The 24,655-nt window shown below is 52.9% G+C and overlaps 1 protein-coding gene across 1 annotated transcript in view; it reads right to left on the reverse strand.

The window, feature by feature from the left end:
- Positions 1-214: 214 nt before the first annotated feature.
- The window catches only part of LOC128717287 (twitchin), a 31,795-nt gene continuing 7,354 nt past the window's right edge, over positions 215-24,655 (reverse strand). Inside the window, 15 exon segments of the mRNA XM_053811429.1 lie at positions 215-843; positions 915-1,217; positions 1,292-13,270; positions 13,338-13,643; positions 13,717-13,998; positions 14,069-16,751; positions 16,910-17,784; positions 17,897-18,790; positions 19,087-19,389; positions 19,594-21,003; positions 21,125-21,478; positions 21,543-22,239; positions 22,299-22,424; positions 22,493-22,935; positions 23,113-23,263. Of these exon segments, the coding sequence (XP_053667404.1) occupies positions 215-843; positions 915-1,217; positions 1,292-13,270; positions 13,338-13,643; positions 13,717-13,998; positions 14,069-16,751; positions 16,910-17,784; positions 17,897-18,790; positions 19,087-19,389; positions 19,594-21,003; positions 21,125-21,478; positions 21,543-22,239; positions 22,299-22,424; positions 22,493-22,935; positions 23,113-23,263 (21,435 nt within the window).

Genomic DNA, 24,655 nt, shown 5'->3' on the forward strand with positions numbered 1-24,655 from the left:
CATAACGTAAAAATATATGCATGTATAAATATATCGACTTTTGCACGATGTGTATGTGTTTGCCCGCTATGCAATTTCCCGGCCCAAAATATGTATGTTTGTATACAAAAAAAGGAGAGAAAAAAAATAAAACAATTCGACTCTCTAGCCTACGCTTACACGCTATGCATTATAATTACAGTTTAACATACTGCATCCAGCGGGATGCAACCGATTAGGCGCTGACGTTGAGCGAGAACGATGCGAGCGCATCGCCGGTGCGCGTCACGACCCGCACCTGATACTGGCCAATGTCCTCGAACGAACATTTGGCCACGGTGAACGTGTACTTGTTGTCCTTCTTCACGAACCGGTACCGGTTGGACGATTCGTTGATCGGCTCACCGTCCTTATACCACTGAAGCTTCGACGGTGCTTCGAAGGTTTCGCAGGAGAACACAGCCTTGGCTCCGTCGAGGACGCTTAACGAAGCCGGGAATTTGGCGAAGGTTGGTTTGTCCTTCTGGTCATCCTGCGCCAGGACGGTGATCGTGCACGAGCTGAAGCTTTCCCCACCCTTGTTGAACGCTTCGCACGTGTACGTGCCGGCATCTTCTGGGAAGATTTCCGCAATGTGCAGCGTGTGGATGTCACCGTCGTTCAGATACTCAAAGTCGGCCGAGTTTTTAATCTCGCGGTTGTCGTGCAGCCAGATCACGTTGAACGGATCGGTACAGCTGATGCTGCAGGAGATGAACACCTCCGAACCGTCCTTGTAGTAGCCGGAATCGGCGTGCTTCTTGATCACCGGTGGTTTGATCGGGATACCCTTACCCTCCGGACGCGACGTGGACGTGGGACCCTCTGTCGGTATGAAACGAACGCAATCAGTTAGCGACCTTCCGTTGTCTATAACCCTCCTCCCAGCTACTTACTCTTCACGCTCAGCGTGCACTGGGTAGACGCTTCTCCCATCGAGTTCTTGGCCGTGCACACGTACACTCCCGAATCCTCCGGGAAGAGCTCGTTAATGCGCAAGCTTGCAATGCCCGATTTGTACTTGATGTCGATCACGTCGGACGAGCTAAGCTTCTTGCCATCCCTCGTCCAAACAATCTGTGGCAGCGGGTCTCCATTTACGTGGCAGTTCAGCTGCAGTGGTTCTCCGTCGGCGGCGACCACATCCTTCAGCTGTTTCGTGAACTCTGGCGGGTGCATCAAACTGTCCGATTGAAGTGCTGAATGATAAAGAAGTGTGATCAGTACCATCCTCAACCTGCAGCTTGTTGGCTCCCGTTGCGGCAATACTTACGAATCAGTTCGCGCGTAGAGTTCCTCGATCTGGCCTCGTTCGTAGGTGCTCCAAGGTGGGAGCCGGACGATGTCGTTTTCGACGGTTCCGGTTTCTTAATGGTCGGTTTCTTCACATCCGGCCTTGCGGCCAACTGTTGCTCGGCGCGATGATCCTCCACGATCACCACACAGGTAGTTTCTGCCTTGCCCAGTGGATTAACGGCAACACACTTGTACTCGCCGGAATCCTCAACCTTCGTGTCGATAATTTCCATCGTTACCACACCGTCCGTGTGCGTCATCGTGTACTCGTACTTGCTAAGCTCTCGGCCATTCTTGAACCATTTCACCGAAGGCATCGGTTTGCCGGTCACGCAGCACAGCAGCTTACAGGTGTCGCGCAGCTGCATAACACGCGGACGCAGGGCAAAGGTGAACGATGGGGCGGCGTCGGCTTCCTCCTGCCAGAACGGTCGCGGGCTCGGTTCGCGCTTGCGAACAGTCAACGTTTCCGGCTTGTAGATCGGCACCTGCTTCGACATCGGGTGCACATTCAGGAAGATCACCTCCTCGCGCGCACCGTAATGGTTCTCGGCGCGGATAATGTACTCGCCACGATCGTCCAGCTTGACGCGATTGATGATGAAGTAGTAATCGTCACCAGCATAACGCTTCATGAACTTCACCGACTGCTTCAACTCCTGGTTGTTGTGGTACCAGGTGAGCACCGGTGTAGCTACACCGATAACGCGGCAGTAGAACTTGCAGCTCTGGCCTTCGTAGCAGAACGCCGACTGTGGACGGATGACGAAGCGTGGAGCCGCCTGGCGTCGGTCGACCGATGTTTCGTGGATCTTGTACTTCTGGATCAGCAGCTTGCGCAGGGCCGAGTACTCCGAGAGGCGACCCAGCGGTAGCACAAACGAGGCCCAGTTCTCGTACTTTCTGCGGATCAGATCGCGAATCTGCTTGTAGCGCTCGATCGAAATGACCGAGGTCGAGCTGTTGTAGGTGTCGCTCAACCACACATGCATCAAGCACTCGTGCGCCGTCATACGCTTCTCCGTATTCTTGATCAACAGGCGACGGATAAAGTCCTTGCATTCTTCCGACACGTCGCGGAAGGCAACTTCGTCGAACTCCCAGGTGCCTTGCTTGATGTTCTTCAGCGTATCGATGTCCGTCTCACCAGCGAACGGCGAAAGGCCGCTCACCAGCACGTACGCCAACACACCGACCGCCCACATGTCGGTATAGAAGCCGACCGGTTCGCGCTCTACAATTTCCGGTGCCGCAAACTCGGCCGTACCCGTTGAGATCTTCACCATCTCGTTCGGGTTCAGCTTCGTCGCCAGACCAAAGTCGATCAGTTTCACCTGGTTGGTGTTGCGCGTCTGGCACATCACGTTCTCCGGCTTTATGTCCAGATGGATGATGTTCCTCTCGTGCATGTACTTCACGGCTTCACAGATCTGCTTCATGTACTCGATGATTTCCTGCTCGCACATACGGTAGCCCTCGGTGGTGATACGCTCGAACAGCTCACCGCCCGACAGGAACTCGTAGATCAGTACCATCTCATCCTCGTCTTCGAACGCGTCGTGCAGATAGATCAGCTTACGGTGATGCAGCTGGTTCATGATGTCGATTTCACGGCGAATCAACTCACGTTCGGCATTCGTCGACACCGGAATGAATTTCGCGGCAAACACGTTGCCCGTCTTACGCTCACGGCATCGGTGTACCACACCGAACGCACCCGTGCCTATCTCTTCCAAGATCTCGTACTGGTCGTACACGCTCTTGTTGGAAATTTCGACCGGTTTCGGATGGTACTTAGAGTACACATCGAACACGTAGTCATCATAGTCCGAGATGGCTTCCTTCTTGCCCTGACGCTTCGGCTTGCCGTTCTCATCCAGCTCGTACTTGACGCGCTTGGCCGGCTTGATGCCCAGATCCTTCAGGCTGATCAACTCCGTCTGATCGGATGGTTCCGAACGGCCGTACACATTCTCAGCAAACACGCGGAACTCGTACTGGTGGCCAGGTGACAGATGCGGAATGATGAGCTGATTGAAGCGCGTCGTACCGGCACGAATCCAGGTGGACAGTGGAACCTCGCGCTTTTCCACAATGTAGTTGGTGATGCTTGCACCGCCATCCCATGATGGAGGCAACCAGCTGAGCGTTACATGATCCAGACCAATCTGATCAATGGTGAGGTTGCGTGGCTTATCGGGACGGTCGCTAATCTGAATCTTGATATCAGCCGTATCCTGTCCCAGCTCATTCTCAATCGTGATCGTGTAGGTACCGGAATCAAGTTGCGAACCATCGCGGATCGTCAGCACCGTGTGGCGCTCACGCGTCTCAATGTGGTAGTGGCTACCCGACTCAATCTGTTCACCCTTCAAAGTCCAGTGGCAACGCGGTTTCGGGAATCCAGTGAACGGAATCTTAATCTCAATGTTTTCACCATTGTCGAAGAAGGCGGTATCGCGGAAGCGTGGCGGAACGTTCAGCTTCGGTGGCGATTTGATGATCAGCGATGCCTTTGTCGATCGTACACCGCCACGGTTAGCCGCACGACATGTGTACTCATCCGCATCCTCGCCAAACACGTCATTAATGGCCAGATGATGCGTATCACCATCGCTGTACATGTGATATCGCGATCCGGAGCAGATCTCGCGTGCACCCTTGTGCCAGGTGATCCTCGGCCGTGGTACACCGGTAATCTTGCAGACAAACTCGACGCCACGGTTCTGGACGCAGGTCAGCGTGTTGAGCGGCTTCACAACCTCCGGCGGTTTCACGACATCCGGATCAACCACCTTCACTAGCTGCGATGCCTTCGAGAACTCCGACACGCCGATCTCGTTCTGTGCCGCTACGCGGAACTCGTAATGGCGGCCCTCGACCAGATTTGCACAGTTAATGGTGCAGATGACGCACAGCGTTGTATTGACGCGCTGCCATGTGTCCGTGTCCTGTTCGCGCTTCTCGATCCAGTAACCCTGGATGCGCGCTCCACCGTCCGACACCGGTTTCTCCCATTCGAGGTTGACGAAATCTCCTCCAACCTCGTGGATGATCGGGACGCCCGGTGCCGATGGCAAGTCGTACGGGCCGCGAGCCTTGATCGGATCGACACCTTCCAGGGCTGGTCCAATACCATTCTCATTGACGGCAGACACGCGGAACAGATACTCCGAGCCTTCGATCAGTCCCTTGATGATGAGCTGCGACTCCTTCACGTAGTTCGACACGATTAGCCAGTGCTGCGACTTAATGTCACGGCGCTCCACAATGTAGTGCGTAACCTTGCGCCCTCCATCGTACGCCGGCGGTTTCCACGATACCGTGCACATGTTCTTGGTGACGTGGCTCACCAGCAGTGGACCCGTTGGTGGTCCAGGTAGACCAGTAACGTGGACGTTTACGTTGCACGATACGCTGCCACTGTCGTTCTTGAAGTTCACCAGATATACACCCTTATCAGTATCCAGTACATCGCGAATGTAGATGACGGCATAGTCATCAAACACGGTGTATTTAATATGCTCGGTTTCGATCAGCTTCTCGCGGTCCTTCGAGATGTTCACCTCCATTGGCTGATCGCCGTGGAAGCACAGCTTGATCTTTGCATTATCACCCTTCACCAGATATACATCCGACGGAATGTTGACCAGCTTGGGCGGTACACCAATCTTCAGCGCACCGGTCGTGTGGATCACACCGACAAAGTTCAACGCCTCGCAAGTGTAGTCTCCCTCATCGCGGTACGTTACGTTAGAAATATGCAGCGAGAACACACCGTTCTTACTCTCCAGCGCATATTGTCCACCGTGCGTGATCTCCTTTCCATTTCGCAACCAGCGGCATGTCGGTTCGGGCTTGCCGTGCGCTTCGCAAGACAATTCCACCGATTTACCCAGCGGCACAAGGTTGAACTTCAACCTCTTGACCCATTCCGGTTTTTCCGTATCCAGCTGTTCGCCAATGCGTACCGAACGGGTTTCGGGCGACGGTGGCGATACGCCGTAGTTGTTGACGGCGTACACGCGGAACTCGTACACTCCACCCTCGATCAGATTGGTCACGGTGAGCTCCGTAACTGGGATGTTGTTCTCGTTGCACTTCACCCAGCGTGCGCCACCGATATCGCGACGTTCCACGTAGTAACCCAGAATCCTCGAACCACCGTCGCTGGCCGGCGGAGTCCAGCTGAGATCGACGAAGCTCTTGCCCACCTTTACAACAGCCGGTGCGCCCGGCGCGGATGGTGGTGTAATCTTGCCATGGATCTTGAACTTCTTCGACGACGCCGATGGTTTGCTCACACCAGCCGCATTCTGGGCGCGTACGCGAAACTCGTACTCGCGTCCCGGCAGCAGATTGTACACCTGGTAGCTGTTATCCTTGATGAGGAAGTTGTTCGTGATCCAGGTGCTGTCCAGCACATCACGGTACTCGAATCGGTAACCCTGAATGCGAGAACCACCATCCATGAGCGGGCGCTCCCACGTGACCGTGACGTAGTTTGCATCCCAGTCCGAGACACGTGGCGGATTCGGTGGATCCGGCACGGTGAATGGATAGCGAGCGATGATTGGTTCTTCCAAAATCAATGGATCACTCACACCGTACTGATTCTCGGCACGCACACGGAAGTTGTAGGGTTTGTTCGCCTCCATGCCCATGTTATCGTAGTGAGTGCTGCGCACAAAGCTGCTAGCCTTCGTCCAGTATCCAAGCGGTTCGAAACGTTCCACAATATAGTTAGTAATCGGACTGCCACCATCGTCCAGCGGCGTCTTCCAGGATAGTGTGCACGATTCGGGCGTAATTTCCGATACCTCCAGCGGTCCGATCGGTGGCGATGGTTTGTCAACCACCAGCACGCGGCAGGATGCAGTATCCTTGCCGACACAGTTCACCAGATGAATGGTGTAGCTGCCAGAGTCGATACGCTTCGAGTTATCGTTCTTGAAGATAGCTTCTGTGTCGTTGATCGGCAATTCGATGCGATCGTTACGCGATACCTCGTTGCCATTGACCATCCAGATGGCGTCCGGCTTCGGTGTGGCAGTGTACGGCACAATAATCTTGAAAGGATCGCGCGCAATCACCAGAATATCGCGCATACCAATGTCGGAAGTGATCTTCGGTGCCGTAAACGCAGCACTGACCATGATCGGGTCGGACGGGTTGCTGTACGGACTGGTGCCGGCCGCATTCACCGCAGCAACGCGGAACACGTACTCGTGATTCTCCGACAGTCCAGTAATCTTGCACATCAGATCCTTCAGCGTGCCCTGCTGCACCTTCGACCAGTGTCCCTCGGTAGCCAGCTTCTTCTCCACGATGTAGTGTGTAACTGGGGAGCCACCATTGCTGGCAGGCTTCGTCCACGTGATGGTAATCGTATCTTCCGTCGTTTCGACACGGCTCGGTGTTCCTGGCTGCGATGGTGGATCGAACGGATGTTTGGCAACAATCGAATCGGCTTGTGCCGGTTCCGACAGGCCGTACTTGTTCTCGGCGTACACGCGGAAATCGTACAGCTGGTTCAGACGCAGGTTGCGTATCTTCAGGTAAGTAGTCGTACAGTAGCTGCTGACCTTCGTCCAGGCGTTGGAGTTCTTGTCCTTCTTCTCCACCACATAGTTCGTGACTGGTGAGCCACCATCGTCCAACGGGGCATTCCAGCACAGTACCAAATGCTCGCCACCGTACGATTCGACGCCAATGTTTTCTGGCTTGCTGGGACGATCCAACACCTTCACATTGCAGGTAGCAATGTCGTAACCGGAAGGATTCTTCAACATCAGTCGGTACTGCTTCGTGTCGGCACGGACACTCTTGACCACCACGATGCTGGCGGCTTCATCGGTCAGCTGAGTGTGGAAACGCTTATCTCTGTCATCAAGCAGCTCTTCGTTGACGAACCACGTAGCTACCGGTTTCGGGAACGCGGTGTACGGTACGTGGATGTTGAAATCTTCACCAGCACGTACGGTAATGTCACGCACGTTGCTCAGATCCATCATCGGTTTGTTCGGCTGCTCGGCAAGCGTCACGGAAATGCTTGGCCGCGAAGGATCGGACATACCGATCTCATTAACGGCGATAAGCCGGAACTGATACTCCTTACCTTCGTCCAGGTTCTCCACACGGTATGCCTGATCGGCAATAAGATCGGCTGGAGAGTTCGCATCCACCCACTTCTCGTCGTCCTTGACGCGGTACTGCACAATGTAGCCCTTGATCCTCTCCTTCGCATCACGACGCAGCGTGCGCCAGGACAGGTTAACGCTGTTGCGCGTGATCTTGTCGATCGATGGTGGATCCGGTTGGTTCGGACGCTTGCGTTGGTGCGAAGCAGTGATCGGATCAGTCGGTTCGCTGGGCTTGCTAACACCGACCTCGTTGACCGTCTTGACGCGGAACTCGTACCGGAAGCCTTCCATAAGGTCAGGTATCGTGTAGGTAGTGTTGGTCGTCGGGTAGTTGTTGACCTGCACCCATTCACCAGTACCACGTTCACGCTTCTCAACAAAGTATCCAACCACCGGGCGCGTCTGTACGCGTGGCGGCTTCCAGGCAATCGTGCACGAGCTGGGCGTGTAGTCCGTGACGGTCGGTTTGTCAACCGCCTCTGGCGGGTCGGGACTCTTTGGCGAGATTGGTTTGCTCTCGGTGGGTTCCGAGGCGCCGTAGATGTTCTCAGCCCGCACGCGGAACACATACTCGTGGTTCTCCGTCAAATGCTTGATAGTATGCGAACAACGCGGCACAGTGCCGAACACCATTTTCCAGTTGTCCGACGGGAACTCCTTGTACTCGATGCTGTATCCGGTAATTTCCGAGCCACCATCGTCTGACGGTGGGTCCCAGTTGAGCGTAACACTGTCCTGCGTTGTCTCCAGACCGGACACATACTTCGGTGGCTGCGGACGGTCGACGACGATAACTTCGAACTCCTTGACATCTTCACCGTACTGGTTCGATGCCTTTATCTTGTACGTACCCGAGTCATTGCGGTTACTGTTGTCGACACGGAATACCGTCTGCTCCATGTTGGTATCGATCGAAACACGCGATGTCTCCGGTATCTTGTTGCCACCACGTGACCATTCCACCGCTGGCAGCGGTGCGCCAACCAGCGGAATAGTGATAACAATTGGCTCACCAGCACGCACCTTAATAGTACGCTTGCTGAAGCTGTCCATGTTGAGGGCGGGAGCCTGCTGCATCGGTCGTGCCCAGCACTTGACGGACGAATCGCTCGGGTTGCCCTGTCCGGCTTGGTTAACCGCCGACACACGGTACTCGTACTGATGGCCCTTGATGACGCCCGTATCGGTGTACTCGATATTTGGCACCGGGTGCTTATTCGCTTGAATCCACCGTCCAGTAGCCAGATCGCGACGTTCAATAATGTATCCAGAGATACGCGAGCCACCATCGCTGATCGGTGGTTTCCAGCTGAGCGTAATCTGATCGTATCCGCTATCGATAATGTCCGGCTTCGTCGGTGGTCCAGGTACGACAAACTGATCCTTGGCCACCACCGGATGTGCGCTCATGAGACCATCCGAGCGACCCTGCAAGTTTTCGGCCATAACGCGGAACTCGTACTTGTTGCCCTTGTTCAAACGGGGCACCACGGTGTGAGTGTACTTCGGGCTAACGTAAGCGACAGCTGGCACCCAGCCACCACCGTGCGTCAAGTCCTTCTTTTCCACCACATATCCAGTGAGCTCCGAACCACCGTTGTCTAGCGGCGGCTTCCAAGAAATCGTTACGCTCTTCTCCGTAATCTCTTCGTATACCATTGGGCCCTGTGGTGGATCTGGACGATCCAGCACGGTCAAGTTGAAGCTTCCCTCGTCCGAACCACTGGAGTTGGTGATGACCAGCTTGTACGTTCCCGAGTCTCCACGGTTACAGTTCACGGTGTGCACGATCGTATGATGTCCAAGTGCCGTCATCGTCGTACGGGTGTCGGTCTTCACCGGCTTTCCGTTCAACGTCCATTCAACCTCCGGTACTGGCTCGCCCGTAAAGTTGATGTCCAGATGGAAGATCAATCCAGCCTTCACCACCATATCGCGCATTGGTGTCACGATCTTTGGTGCGATGAAGCGCGACCGTGTCAGCACCGCATCGGTTGGGTCGGATGGTTCCGATTCACCAGCAGCGTTCACCGCGATAACACGGAACTCGTACTCCGTTTCCGTTGCCAAATCCGGTATCTGCAGATCGCGCTTGATACCAGGCACACGGCCCGCATTGCTCCAGTACGGGCTGTCCTTTTCCTTCTTCTGGATGATGTACTCCGTGATCGTGGCACCGCCGTCCGACTTCGGTGGGTTCCACTGAATGGTGACCGAGTTGGCATCCCAGTCTCGGACCTCCGGCTTCGGTGGCTGCGACGGTTCCTCGTAGTCGTTCTTGGCGATAATCGGATGAGAGCAGTCCAACGGCTCCGACTCACCGATCTCGTTCACCGCCTTCACACGGAACGAGTAGCGCTTGTTGTGAATCAAGCGCGAAATTTCGTTCACCAACGAGGTGCTCATGCCAGCATTCGTCCACGTACCGCGCGACATATCCATCTTCTCGATGACGTAGTGCGTGATTGGACTTCCACCATCGTCCTTCGGTAGCTTCCACTCGAGACGGCAACCTTCCGTGGTGATGTTGGTAATACGCAACGGTCCCTCCGGTGGTGCCGGTTTGTCCAGCACAGTCACGTTCGCCGACGCCGAGAACTCTCCACACTCATTCTTGACAATCAGCGTGTACATGCCGGTATCGTCACGAACCGAGAATGGAATCTCAAGCGACACCTCGTTGTTGTACACTTCACGAATGACGCGCTGCGATTCGGGAATAACAGCGCCATTACGTTTCCACACGGCCGTAACTTGTGGGGAAGCTTCGACCGAGATGTTGTAGGCGATCTTCTTACCCACCGGCACAACAAGATCCTTCAGCGCATTCTTGTTGAAGTGTGGCGGGACGAAGCGCGACTTGCACACCACTGGATCGGACGGTTCGCTCGGGTCACTCACGCCTGCCTTGTTGACGGCACATACGCGGAACTCGTACTCCTCATCCTTCGTCAACTCCTTGATCTTGGCAGACGGTTTGTACAGTTCGGTGAACTCACCGGCAAACTTCCAATCGCCATAACGTGGCCGTTTCTCCACGATGTAACTGGTAATTGGTGCCCCTCCATCCTTCTTCGGTATGGTCCATTCCAGATCGACATGATCGTCGCTCCAGTCGACCACCAATGGTTTGCCCGGTTTGTCCGGCTTGTTGTACGGGTCCTTTGCCGTAATCGGTTGCGATGTCACCAATGGGGTAGATTCACCCTGCTTGTTGACGGCCCGTACGCGGAACTGGTACGAGTGGCCCTCGATCAAGTTATCCGGACGAATCTTGGTGGAGATTGTCTCTCCCACCGGCACCCAGCGCAGCTGATCCGTGTCCAACTTCTCAACGACGTAGTGCAGAATCTCCGAACCGCCATCATCCTTCGGCGGACGCCACATCAAGGTCACGCCCGTCTTCGAAAGGTTCTCGTGCCGGATCGGTCCCTCCGGCGGTGCCGGCACATCAAGAATCGTGACGTTCACGTTGGCAATGTCAATGCCGTTCTTGTTCTTTGCCGTCAGCGTGTAAACGCCGCTGTCCGAGCGCTTGACATCGATCACGCGCAGCTTGGTCCTGTAGTTCTCGTACACCACCTTAATACGGTCGGTGTTGATGATCATATTGTCCTTGTGCGACCATTCCTTTGCTGGAACTGGTTCACCGCTAACCGGCACATCGAACTCAAACGTAAGTCCCGCCCGAATCTTGACGTTCGACAGATAGTTACGATCGATCTTCGGTGGCTGGTTCTTGCTACGGGCAATGTGTGACTCCGTCGGTCTGCTCGGATCACCCTCGCCAGCGCGGTTGATGGCACGGACGCGGAACTGGTAGGCCGTTCCTTCAATCAAATCCGGCACCTTAACACTGGTGACGTCACCATCCGGCACCTCCGCTGCCTTCTCCCAGTCGCTCGAGTACTTGCCCAGCTTCTCAACGACGTAGCCGGTGATCGGCGATCCGCCATCGTTCTCCGGTGCCTTCCACTCAAGCTCGACATAATCCTTGTCGTAGTCCTTGATGGCGACCTGTTCCGGGCGGTCCGGCGCGCGGTAAGGATTCTTGGCCAGCACCGAGTTGGACATGCTCAGTGGCTCCGACTTGCCCATCTTGTTGGCGGCACGCACACGGAACTTGTACGTGTGGCCCTCGATAAGGCCATCGATCTCGGCCTTACACCTCGGACTGCCCGAGTCGCCCGCATACACCCACGTGCCCTTGACCTCGTCCAGCTTCTCAATGATGTAGTTATCGATCGGCAAACCGCCGTCATCCGATGGTGGACGCCATTCCAGAACGGCAGTGTTGGCAGTAATTTCCACCACCTTTAGCGGGCCTCCCGGTGGGCTCGGCACATCCAGCACCGTTACCTGCACGGTGGCCGTATCCTTGCCATTTTCGTTCTCTGCATCCAGCTGGTAGGTTCCGCTTTCTTCACGCGTTGCCGAACGAATGGTCAGCTTCGTGCTGTAATCGTAGTTCTGCAGCTTGTACCGATCGGTTGGCTTAATTTCACGCTTGCTGATAGACCAACGCGTGGTTGGCACCGGCTCACCGGAAACCTTCACATCGTAAACCACGTTGTTGCCAGCCTTGATACGAACTTCAACCAGATTGGTACGATCGATCTTGGGTGGTTGGTTGCGAGGTTTGCAAATAATCGGAGGAGTGGCATTGCTCGGATCGCTCGGACCGGCATCGTTGACGGCACGTACGCGGAATTCGTACTTTTGTCCCTCAAGCAGATCAGGCACGTTCGCGGATGTAGCTTCCGCCGGTACGCTCATCTTGCGTTCCCACTCGCCATACTTGTCCTTCACCTCCACCACGTAACCAGTGATCGGTGAACCGCCGTCGCTGACCGGTGGCTGCCACGCAAGCTTGACGAAATCGGTACCCCAGTCAGTGGCCTTGCAGTCGCGCGGTGCCGACGGCTCGTCGAACGGATTCTTCGCAATGAAGTCTCCCGCCATCTCTAGCGGCTTCGATTCTCCTTCCGCGTTGATAGCGCTGACACGGAACTTGTACTTCTTGCCATCCTGCAACCCGTTGATGTCGGCATTGGTTTCGACGCTTCTCGCATGAGGAACCCATGCCTTCACATCATCGTCGAAGCGCTCAATCTGGTAGTACTCGATATCGCAGCCACCGTCATCCTTCGGGCGCTTCCACTTCAGCTTGCACGTTTCCTTCGTAATGTCCGACGCCGTCAGCGGTCCTTCCGGTGGGCCCGGCTTGTCAGTGACCGTCACCTGCACCAGCACATGGTCACGTCCAGACGAGTTCGTGGCAGTAATTTCGTAATCACCCGAATCACCACGGTTCGCGGGACGCAGGATGAACTTCGAGTTGTAATCGGTGTTCAGAATCTCCAAGCGGCGATCGCCACCGGTGACGATTGCCTTGTTGACACGCCATTCGCATTTCGGTGCAGGCTCGCCAGAAATAGCAACGTCGAACTTCAGCATCGAACCAGCCGAAATGGAAAGATCGCGAATCGTACGACGATCGATCTTCGGTGGTGCGAATCGTGGTTTGGCCGTAAACGTGCGGCTCGAGTCGGATGGATCCGATGGGCCAGCCTTGTTGATCGCAATCACACGGAACTGGTACTCGTTGCCTTCCACCAATCCTCCCACAGTGGCCGTCGGATTGGGTGAGTTTGTTTCGATAGCCTTCTCCCAGATCGGGCTGTACTTGTCCTTCTTCTCAATGATGTAACCAGTGATCGGGCTACCACCATCATCTGGCTCTGGCCATTTGAGCACGGCATGGTTCTCCGACCAATCAACAACCGTTGGAGCGCTGGGTGTATCCGGAACGGCTAACGAAAGAGACACAACATTTCATTAGTTGCTTGCATTTCGAATCACCAAGGTTTGTACACTTACAGAAGCTATCCTTTGCAACAACCGTGCCGGCAGTTTCCAACGGTTCCGATTCACCCTCTGGATTGACAGCCTTCACGCGGAACTTGTAGCGATGGCCAGGCACCAAACCTTCAACCGGGAACTCAGTAATAGGTCCATCGGTTTTGCCGGCATTCATCCAGATACCATTGTCCGGATCGAACTTTTCAATCACGTAATGATCGATCGGTACACCACCATCATCCTTCGGTTTCTTCCATTCCAGTTTGCAGCTATCCTTGGTCATGTCCTTAACCTCCAGTGGTCCTTCCGGAGCGGCAGGCTTAGCTGCGAAGGTAAGCAATGCAATCTATTATTAGTCAACTACTCATGAAACAGCTGTGTACTATCAAATACTTACATCTTACTGTCACAGTAATCTCCACCTGATCGCTACCGAACTTATTCGTTGCCTTGATCATGTACTTGCCCGAATCACGTCGGTCCGGATTCTGGTTGACAAACTTGCTATTGTATGGTACGTTCTCGATCGTACGAGTAGTTGTTACCGTAACCATACGATCGTTGATCGTCCAGTCGACATCTGGTGCTGGCTCACCCGAGATCTTCACATCGAATCCGAACGGTTCGCCAATAGCAACACTCAGATTCTTCAAGTTGCGACGATCGATCTTCGGTGGCACTGTTGAACGAAACAATATGCATGTTAACAAACAAACTGTACACAACTGTTCCTTCGCTGCTGTACTTACATTTACGTGGCTTAGCGGTAATTGGCTTGCTGTGATCGCTCCAGATACCTGGTCCAGCTTCATTCAAGGCACGTACCTTGAACTCGTACACTTCGCCTTCATTCAGCTCGGTAACCTTGGCTTCGCACTTGTTACCAATCACCTCAGCACACTTGATCCACTTGATCGTACCATGGACGCGCTTCTCGACAATGTACTTCGTAATCGGAGAACCACCATCGGTCATCGGTGGCGTCCAGCGCAGCTCGATAAAGTTCTTGTCCCAATCGTATGCTTCCGGCGTACCCGGTTTGCCAGGCTCATCGAACGGATTCTTCGCGGTAATGTAAGTGTCCGTAGCAAGCGGCTCGGAAACACCTTCATCGTTCACTGCGGACACGCGGAACAAATATTCCTGACCCGGTTCCAGATTCGCCACATCCATGTGGGTATCGTGCGTACGTCCGACAGGCAACCAGCGTTGCGTCTCCTTGTCGAATTTCTCCACATTGTAGTACTCGATTGGCACTCCGCCATCGTCTAGTGGCGGGTTCCACTTCAACGAGCAACCCTCCTTGTGGACATTCGATACCTTCAGCGGGCCTTCTGGTGCTGTGGGTTTGTCCAGTACCGTCACCGTGATCTGAGCTTCATCGTAACCGGACGCATTTTCGGCCTTGATCTCATAAGTACCACCATGGGCACGTGTGATATTGCTAATGCTCAGCTTGGCACGATAATCTTCAAACTCAACGCGCACATCGGGACTATCCTTCTCGACGCGCGCCTTGTTCAACAGCCAGTACTTTGTCGGTGCTGGTTCACCACTGATCTTGCAGTCCAGCCGCAGCGACTGTCCACCCTTCAGCGTAATATTCTTCAGTGTAGAACGGTCGATACGTGGCGGTGCGAAGCGATCCTTCACCGTCACCGGGTCCGACAGTGGCGAGTATGGACTGTGGCCACCCTTGTTGACCGCCTTGACGCGGAACTGATACGTTGTTCCCTCGAACAGATCGGGAACCTTAGCCTTCGGTTCAGGTCCGTCCGTTTCCATCGCCTTCTGCCATTTGGTGCTGTTCACATCCTTCTTTTCGATGATGTACTTCTGAATCGGCGCATTTCCATCGCTTTCCGGTTCCTTCCATTCCAGCATAACGAACTTGCGTGACCAATCGGTAGCTTTCGGTTTGCCAGGTGCGCTCGGTGGATCGTACGGGTTCTTCGCCTTGATGCTCGTGTCGGTTTCAAGCGGTTCCGATTCTCCCTCGCTGTTGACAGCCTTCACGCGCAGCATGTACTCCTTACCTTCCTGCAGTCCAGTAACGTCCGCTTCAGGGAACCTTGTTTCGCACACCTGAATCCAGCGTCCGCTGTCCACGTCCATACGCTCGACGATGTACGCTTGAATTGGCTCACCACCATCATCCTCCGGTGGCAACCAGTTCAGTTTGCATCCATCGGCCGTCACATCGGTTACCTTCAGCGGTCCAAGACACTTGGACGGCTTGGCTAATACGACCAGCTCCAAATCAACTGTATCCGTTCCGGAATCGTTCTTTGCCGTAATCTTGTAGATACCGGCATCAGCTCGCTTCAGGTTTCGGATCACCAAGTTTGTCTTGTACTCTTCATTTTCGAGCTTGATGCGATCGTCCTCCCTGCCGTCGACCAGCTTACCCTTGAACTCCCAAGTTACCTTCGGCGCTGGTTCACCAGTAACGTCGGCCTCCACGTTCAACAGCTGACCGCTACGTAGCACCTTCTTATCCAGATTCTTGCGATCGATCTTCGGTGCAAGGAAGCGCATCTTCGCGATAACCGAATCGGAAATGTCGCTCGGTTCCGATTGTCCGGCTCTGTTCACGGCAACGACGCGGAACTCATACTCATGGCCTTCCTCCACGTCCTCTACCGTGCCCTTAGTACGATCACCCTTTACCGTTGCAGCATCCTGCCATTTGCGCGAAGCCTTGTCTCGCTTCTGGATAATGTACTCCGTAATAGGTGCACCACCATCCGACTTGGGTGTGGTCCATTCCAACTCCACGAAGTCCTTGCTCCAGTTGGTGGGCTTCGGACGACCAGGCTTGGACGGCACACTGTAGGGATCCTTTGCAATGATCACCGTCTCCATCTCTAGCGGCTCACTGTCGCCCTCCTTGTTGAAGGCCTTGACGCGGAACTTGTACTGCTTGCCTTCCTGCAGCCCCGAAATGTTCGCTTCCGGAGTCGCGCTCTGTCCGCATGGAATCCATTGGCCGGTCAACGGGTCCAGCTTCTCGATTTCGTATCCTTCGATCGGCATACCACCGTCATCCAATGGTGCCTTCCACTTCAGCTTGCAACCATGCTTGTGAATGTCGGACGCCTCAAGCGGTCCTTCCGGTGTGCCCGGTTTGCTGAGAATGCAGATCTCTACCTCGGCACGGTCTTCACCCTGCGAATTAGTGGCCACGATCGTGTACTTGCCAGTAAGGTTACGTCGACCGCGCATGATGAAGAACTTCGTGTTATAGTCGACATTGTCGATCTTGTAGTCGGCATCGGTGGCCAGTTCCTTCTCGCCGTGGAACCATTTCACAGTCGGCGCTGGTTCGCCCTCAATGTCGATATCGTACTGCACCGAAAGACCCGCCTTGATCGTGATCGGATTCAAGTTGGTACGATCGATACGCGGACGCACTGCGGGAAGAGAAAGGTGCTAAGTTAGCAAACATACATACAACATTCAGAAAGGTAAATGCTTTTTCGGACTTTGGACTTCACAAAATTACAAGTTACATTTTTATTAGCATAACAAACAGCATAATGTTGACGTGTTATCGACACGGCGCTATACTTACGGTAACGATGCTTCACAGTGTGGAAGTTCGTAGGATCGGAAGCCTCACCAGTACCGGCCTTATTGATTGCACTAACACGGAACTGATAGACTCGCTTTTCCGGCAGATCAACCACCTTCGCACGACACTCGGGCGAGCTGGTAGTGACCGCCGGTTCCCACTTCGTTTCTCCCTTCTCCTTCTTTTCGATGAAGTATCCAGTAATGGCGGCGCCACCATCGGAATTGGGCCGCTTCCACTCCAACGTGGCCGATGCGTTGTCCCAATCGACAATAACCACATCCGTTGGCGCCTTCGGTACGTCGAACGGATTCTTCGCCACAATGTACTCCTCCGTTTCCAAAGGTTCGGATTCACCCTCATCGTTGATAGCCTTTACGCGGAACTTGTAATGTTGGCCTTCCTGCAGCCCGGTAACATCGAACTCCTCGGCGTCGGCCGGTGCCTTTCCGATCGGTACCCAACGTCCAACCTTCTGATCGTACTTCTGCAGCTCGTAACCTGTGATTGGTTTGCCGCCATCGTCATCCGGTTTCTTCCATTTCAGCTTGCAACCATTCTTGGTAACGTCCTTCACTTCCAGCGGACCCTTCGGTCTGCTTGGGCTGGACAGAATCGTTATCTCCACCTCGGCCTCATCCTGACCATGTTCGTTCTTGGCCTGGATCTTGTAAACACCGCTGTGCTTACGCAAGCTGTCCTTCAGCGTGAACTTGGTGTTGTAATCCTTGTTGATGATCTCGTAATTGTCGTCGGCCAATACTGGTTTCTCTTTCACGATCCAGGTAATCTCCGGCTCTGGCTCACCCTTTACGTTGACATCGTAATGAACCATCTTTCCGGCGCGGATGACAATCGGTTTCAAGTTTGTACGATCGATACGTGGTTTCACTGTGAAATTAGGAACCAACCAACGGTTGGGCAGTTGATCAATATTGCTCACACGTATGCCTGCAATGTGCATACTGCTAAGCTCGACTCCTGTAACGACTGCTATACTTACGTGCACGATGCTTCACTATGTGCGACTTCGTTGCATCCGATTCGGGAGAACGGCCGGCCTTGTTGACAGCAACGATGCGGAACTGGCACTCCGTATTTTCCTTCAGATCCTCGATCGTGGCAGTCGTTTCTCCGCCATCGACTTCGCTCACATCCTCCCAGTCCTTGAACCGATCCTTCTTCTGGATGACGTACTTCTGAATCGGGGCACCACCATCCGATTTCGGGGCAGCCCACTTCAACTTCACCGACTTGTCGTCGTAGTCGACAATTTCCGGCGTGCCTGGCTTCCATGGTTCGTCGTACGGGTTCTTGGCAACCACTTCCTCCGACTCCAACGGTTCGCCGTCACCTTCCGCGTTAACACCGATCACGCGGAACTTGTAGGTCGCACCTTCGTCCAATCCGGTAATGTCTGCTTCCAGAATTTCTGGACCCCCGGTTACCGTACCACAGCGGACCCACTTGCCATTGCGGTTCTTTAGCTTCTCGATCTTGTACTCCAGAATCGGGCTGCCACCGTCGTCGGCCGGCTTCTTCCATTTCAGTTTCAGACCCTTCTTCGTAACGTTCGAAACTTCCAGCTTGCCCTGCGGTCTGCCTGGTGATCCGAGAACCACCAGTTCAACCGTTTCCTCGTCCTTGCCGTTCACGTTCTGGGCAACGATCTTGTACTTGCCGGTATCTGCCCGCTTGGCATCCTTGATGGAGAAGTTCGTATGGTAGTTAGCATTCTCAATCTTGATATTTTCGGTATTCGTCAGTGGAATATCATCACGCCAGGTCCAAATGATCTCAGGTTCCGGTTCACCCTTAACGTCGACCGACCAGATCATCGCTTTGCCGACCTTAATGGTAATGTTCTTCAGATTCGTACGATCAATACGTGGCTTCACTGTACGTTTAACGGCGTTGCAAGTAGATACATACACAAAGAACAGTTCGTACAAATATGTTAGTGACCTTGTAAGTAAAACACGATTGAAACCATTTGACAGACCGCAATCATACCGGGGGAGCAAAACTTTAGCACCGAGCCACGCGCACGTTCCGAGTGACGTAACACGAGTTTGACAGCTTATCAACATATTTCAACTAAATAGTAGCATCCATAGAGTGCAGTAGAATAATAAACTATAACAAAAAACACGTAACACATACGTTGTGTGTGATCAACTTCGCAATACTTACGGTTCTTGTGCTTCACGGTGTGGTTATCGCTCGGCTCCGAAGCCTTCGATGCGCCACCCTTGTTGACGGCTCTGACACGGAACTGGTAGACTACCTTTTCCTTCAAACCGTGCACCTTACCAACGCAGTCATCGTTCTCCGTCTTGGCACACTCCGTCCAATCGGTTAGGAACTTGTTCTTACACTCGATGACGTAATGCGTGATCGGTCGGCCACCATCCTTTTCGGGCTTCTCCCACTTCAGTTCCACAAAGTCAACGCCATAGTCATCAACAAACGGTTTACCCGGTGCCTCAGGAGGATCTATTTCGTAGGTTCAAGGTGAGTCAAAAGAATGGTTACCATCAAATAAATGCTACCGGACGGCTACATCGACAGTGGCATCTTCAACTATATCAATTTTTGTTGTTTTTTTTTTCATCAGACTTAAGTTTCAGACAATGACTAACGATAAGAGAAGTACCACCTTCGCGCACAAACACTCAGACAGATTGGCTTTGAGCTTACCATATGGATTGACCGTCTTCACGGCCAACAGCGTTTCCAGAGGTGTGGATTCACCCTCCTTGTTGTATGCCTTGACACGGAACTCAAACTTGCGACCCTTCTGTAAATGCTGGAAATCGAACGTCGTCTGATCGGCACCACATTCGCCAGCCTGCAGCCAGGTGCCATTTTCGACATCCATCTTTTCCAACAAATATCCCGTCAACGGACAACCGCCCGTATCTTCGGGAGGTTGCCAACTGATCACTACGTGGTTTGCGCGCGCCTTCTCAATCTTGATCGGGCCAATGGGTTGTGTCGGCACGTCCAGTACTAATACTTTGCCGATCGTGACGAACTCACCGCTGCTGTTCTTCAACCGCAGCTTGTAATCACCAGAATCGGAGCGTACCGCGTGCCGTACCTGTATCGTTGTAGCGTAGCTTTCAACGTCGATCGTTTTTCGTTTTTCGGAATCGCAAATCACCAGGATGTCATCCTTCTCCCAGATCACTTCTGGCTCAGGTTCGCCACCATACTGCGCATAGTAGCGTACCGTTTGGCCCTTCTTTAGCGTAATAGGTTGCAGTCCCTCACCCTCGATAAACGGTTTCACGTATCGATCGCGGATCTTGAGCGGTTCGGTACTGTTGCTTGGCTTGCTGGCTCCGCCCTGATTGACCGCCTTCACGCGGAACTCAAACGTTTCGCCCACCGTCAGGCCGCGTATGGTCAGGTTCAGCTCCGCCGCACCGACATCTGCATAGTGTTTCCAGTTTGCGGCAGTGTATGGCTTGTATTCCACCATATAGCTGGTGATGGGCGCACCACCGTCCGACTTGGGCACCTTCCATCGCAAGTCAACAAAGTCCTTATCCCAGTCGGCAATGTTCAGATCGCGCGGTGGATCTGGTTCCGTCCATGGATCCTTCGCAATGATATCGTTCTCCATCGTGCAGTACTCCGATTCGCCCATCTTGTTGATGGCCTTCACCCGGAACTTGTAGGTTCGTCCCGAAACGAGGTCGTTGCAGTTAAACTTCAACTGGTCGCCGGGTGTGTCACCTATCACATCCCAGCCGGAACGCTTGAACACGTCCTGCCGTTCAACCACGTATTTTTCCAACGCTGCCCCACCATCGTTTTCCGGCGCTTTCCACTTTACAACACACTTCGTTTGATAGATACCGATGCAGCCAAGATCCTGCGGAGGTTGTGGTTTGTCCTGGAAGACAACATTAGTGGTATGCTCTTCTGTACCAGTGGCGTTCGTCAGTTCAATCTTGTACTCGCCCGAATCCTTAAATTCGGTTTTCTTGAACCTCAGTACGAGCTTATCATTCTCTACAACTATATCAACGTCTTCCGGTGGTACCGGTTTACCATCTTTGTACAACTTTGCAACCACCTTAGACTGGCGCGACTCACCGGCTGTGTCGAAGAAGACAACACATTATGTACAGTTTGTAGTTTAAGCAACAGCGAGCAGTATCATGTTCGTATGCAAATCGCATCAATGGTGAGGAAAGACAAAGCAGAACTATGTACTTACTTGTAAATGGTACCTCCAGTACCTTCTCCACCTTGGCAGGGGTTTCGACCTTCGGCGGCACCTCAAACTTGGGCTTCGTTTCCTTCTTGTTGATCTTAAGCGTACATTTGCTGGTCAGTGGGCCGCACTCGCAACGGATCTCACCGGCATCGGTAAGTTCGAGCTTGTTGAACACCAGCTGGTGCGTACCATCCCCATTGTTGATGATGTCGACCCGACCATCCTTCTTCAACTCGGTTTCACCCAAGAAGAACGCAACATCAGCCTCCTCGTCTTGAACTTGAATTTCCAGCACCAATTTCTCGGTCTCGTTGCCAACCGTATCGCTCAGCTTCTTCATGAACTTGTTCGGTCCTGTAACAGAGCGCAACAATGTATCGAAACTATTCACCTTACCGCACGTTCGGCATTCACTTACGTTTCACGAAGATTTCGGCCTCGGTCTTGTCAGCATTACTGACGCAACGATACACGCCACTGTCCGTCTTGGCAGCATCCTTTAGTATCAGCTTGTGCTTGCGACCATCCTTCACGATCTGCACCTTGTCGCTTTCTACGATCTTTTCATCGCCCTTGAACCATTCCACCTTGCCTAGGACGTGGTCCAGCTCACAAGCCATCGTTACCGTGTCCTTCACGAACAGTTGCTGGCTCTTGAGCACCTTCGTGAACTTGTAGTTGTACTCCAGGATCTTCAGCTTTGTCTCCGTCTTGTCTGGTTGCTTCTCAATCTGGCACCGATACGTGTCAGCGTCCTCGGCCGTACAGTTTTTGATGATCAGCGTAACCGTACCGTTGAGATCCTTGCCAATAACATACTTGTCGTTGTTTTCGAGCTTCGTCTCACCCTTGTACCAGCCGATCGGGGCCAGCGAATTGTCAACAGCGCACTCCAACGTACAGTCGTGCGTCAGGAAACCCTTCTCAGCCTTCTTGAGGTTCTTGGTGAACTTGTAGACCGGGTCGGCTTCCTCCACGTTTAGGTACGCGAAACAAGAGATACCCGCAATCTCCAGCGTATACTTGCCACCGTCTTCAACCTTCGGGTTAAAGATGGTACAGGTATAGTTATCACCCTCCGTCTTGAACTTGTACTTGGATCCCGTGAAGATTTCCTGCAAACAAAATTATTCCTCTTCAATGGTGTCTCGTGCAAAATCAATACCATACTCACATCTTTACGGAACAACCATTTGGCTTTGGCATTGGGTTTGGTGAAGGTAGCCTCAAACACCACCTTCTTCTCCTTACCCTCCTTGCAGGTAATGTCGACCAATGGCTTCGAGAAAGTGTCTTGTTTCTGTAGCAAAAGTTAAGAAAAACCATCATGAGTTCCTGGACAACAACAACACCAGACGGTTGTAAAACGTCAACACGCGCAAAACGTTTAGCACAAATGAGGTTGCACACCATCGGTTAGCTAACAAAAACACATACTCGTTCCACTTTTTTCAGCTGCGGTTTTGGCTTTTCCACCTCCTTCAGGTCGCCCCAATCGGGATCCTTCTCCTGATTGCCCCATTTGGCGTACTTTCGCTTCTTCAGCATGGCACGGAAGTCCATACCGCTGGCGTCCGACACGTAGAGCTGTACGTCGGCACTGTCCTCACCGTGCGCGTTAGAGACGACCACTTTGTATTTGCCCTCATCGTTCGGTTTCACCTTGCGGATGCAAAGCGTAATTGTGTTGCTTTCACCATCGGTATGATGCTTGTAGCGACCACCGTCCACCAGCTCGGTGATGCCCTTAAAGAACTTCCAGGTCGGTGCCGGATTACCTTCGACCTGCACCGAGATGTATCCGGTTTGATCTGCAAAATCACAACACATTGGAACACGCTGTAACACTACTGAGCTGACATCAGCGGACATTCTGGCCAAGCATCAAAGCGGGTGCGCACGGGCACTACGGGATATCGAACAGTCGCGACTTCACCCCACTAGGTAGCAGCATAAGCGTTTGGAAGCGGACGGAATATTCATCAAACCTTCTACTGCCGAGTAGCTCTCCTGGAAGTCCACGATGATGGCTGCCTTGCCGTCTTCGCCGATCGCTCGCAACGGTGTCGACGGTTGGTTGATCTTCTCATCCATATCTTGAATGCTCGGACGACGCACATCGATTGATGGTCGTCGCTTCTACAGGGCGCCAGTTTTGCGTGATATTTGATATTTTTAATCGCAACCAGTCGTCAGCAACCCAGACGTACGTCCACCATCGCAAGTGATTCGTTGTTCCAAACCACACACACCACATCAGGCACGTGTTCCCATACATACCAAATACACATACGAACAGATACATATATGCACACACACACACACGCACACCCACATACATACATACAAACGTAGCAATGATCGTGATCAAAGAAGGAGAGAGAAAGATGTTCAATATTAGTGCACAAAATCATTCGATAAAACGTGATATTCGATAGTATGCTCGAAATGGTTGTGTTGGATCACCCTTCCCAGATATGTATGTTTTCCGAAGCTATTGAAATACACCTTGCCCGAGCTCATCTCGTATGTCAGTAATCAATTTTCACAATCCTTCCCGCCCGTTAGGTCGAAACCATCAACCCTTCCCAGCCCGGCTGCCGGCAGAATCTATCAGCTCCCTTAAAATGCTGCTTCAAATCGCAATAAATCATCAATTCAAGCTAGCCCCGCAGCGAGACGGAGTCAGGGGCAGCTTGGTAAGGAAAAAGTAAAAACAAAATTATTCACTTAAGTCAAAGAGCCAAGTTGCGCGGCAGGAAAATAATCGAATTTTCCGCTATTTTTGCAGCGCTGGCTTCTCCTCGTTTGCTTTCGTGAAAACAAAAAATAAAATTCGCCAAACTTTCAACATGTGAACATTTATCTATTCTGCACACAGCATCGGGGTCTAACTCTATTTTTAGAGCACACCCCCCCTCATCTGCTAACAGGTACGGAAAGTTACGCTCTTGAGTTGTGATGCGCATCCAATGCAGCTGTAGCATCGGGATGGAAAATATTGATCATTCGTCGAAAGTGAGCCGGGCCAGGTTTTGGGTTTTGGCCCACTGTAACAATACGATCGCCGCTGTCCACAGAAATCAACAACACGGGTTTACACGTAGTTCCTCCTGAGTCAGTTAGCATTTGAGTAAACAGTACCCGTGGCGCAATGGCGGACACCGAGCGTACTCGTGGCGTACATTGCTCATCATTGGCAGCACCGACAGCTGTATATTCACCTTTCGTTCGTCGATCACTTCGCCAGGCCTTAGTTTGGTCTTGGAAGAATGTGTACAAGTGAAAACGGTACGTCGAGTTTCGCACATTTACCACCAACGCGACGGAGTTGTACAGCGAAGATAAGTAACAAGAAGAGTAGAACTGTTAGGAACACAAAGTCAATCGTTTCAGGGAGTCGAAACGGTAACGTAAATCGCAACGTAAGAAAGCCCCAGCAAGACAAGCTGCACGGGCGAACAGTTAGCCACAGGTCGATGTAGAAGGTGCATTTTTTGTTGTTGAGTAAACAGTACCACGGAGTACGTA

The sequence above is a fragment of the Anopheles marshallii genome, chromosome 2 (assembly GCF_943734725.1).
Source record: "Anopheles marshallii chromosome 2, idAnoMarsDA_429_01, whole genome shotgun sequence".
Classification (NCBI taxonomy): Eukaryota; Metazoa; Arthropoda; class Insecta; order Diptera; family Culicidae; genus Anopheles; species Anopheles marshallii.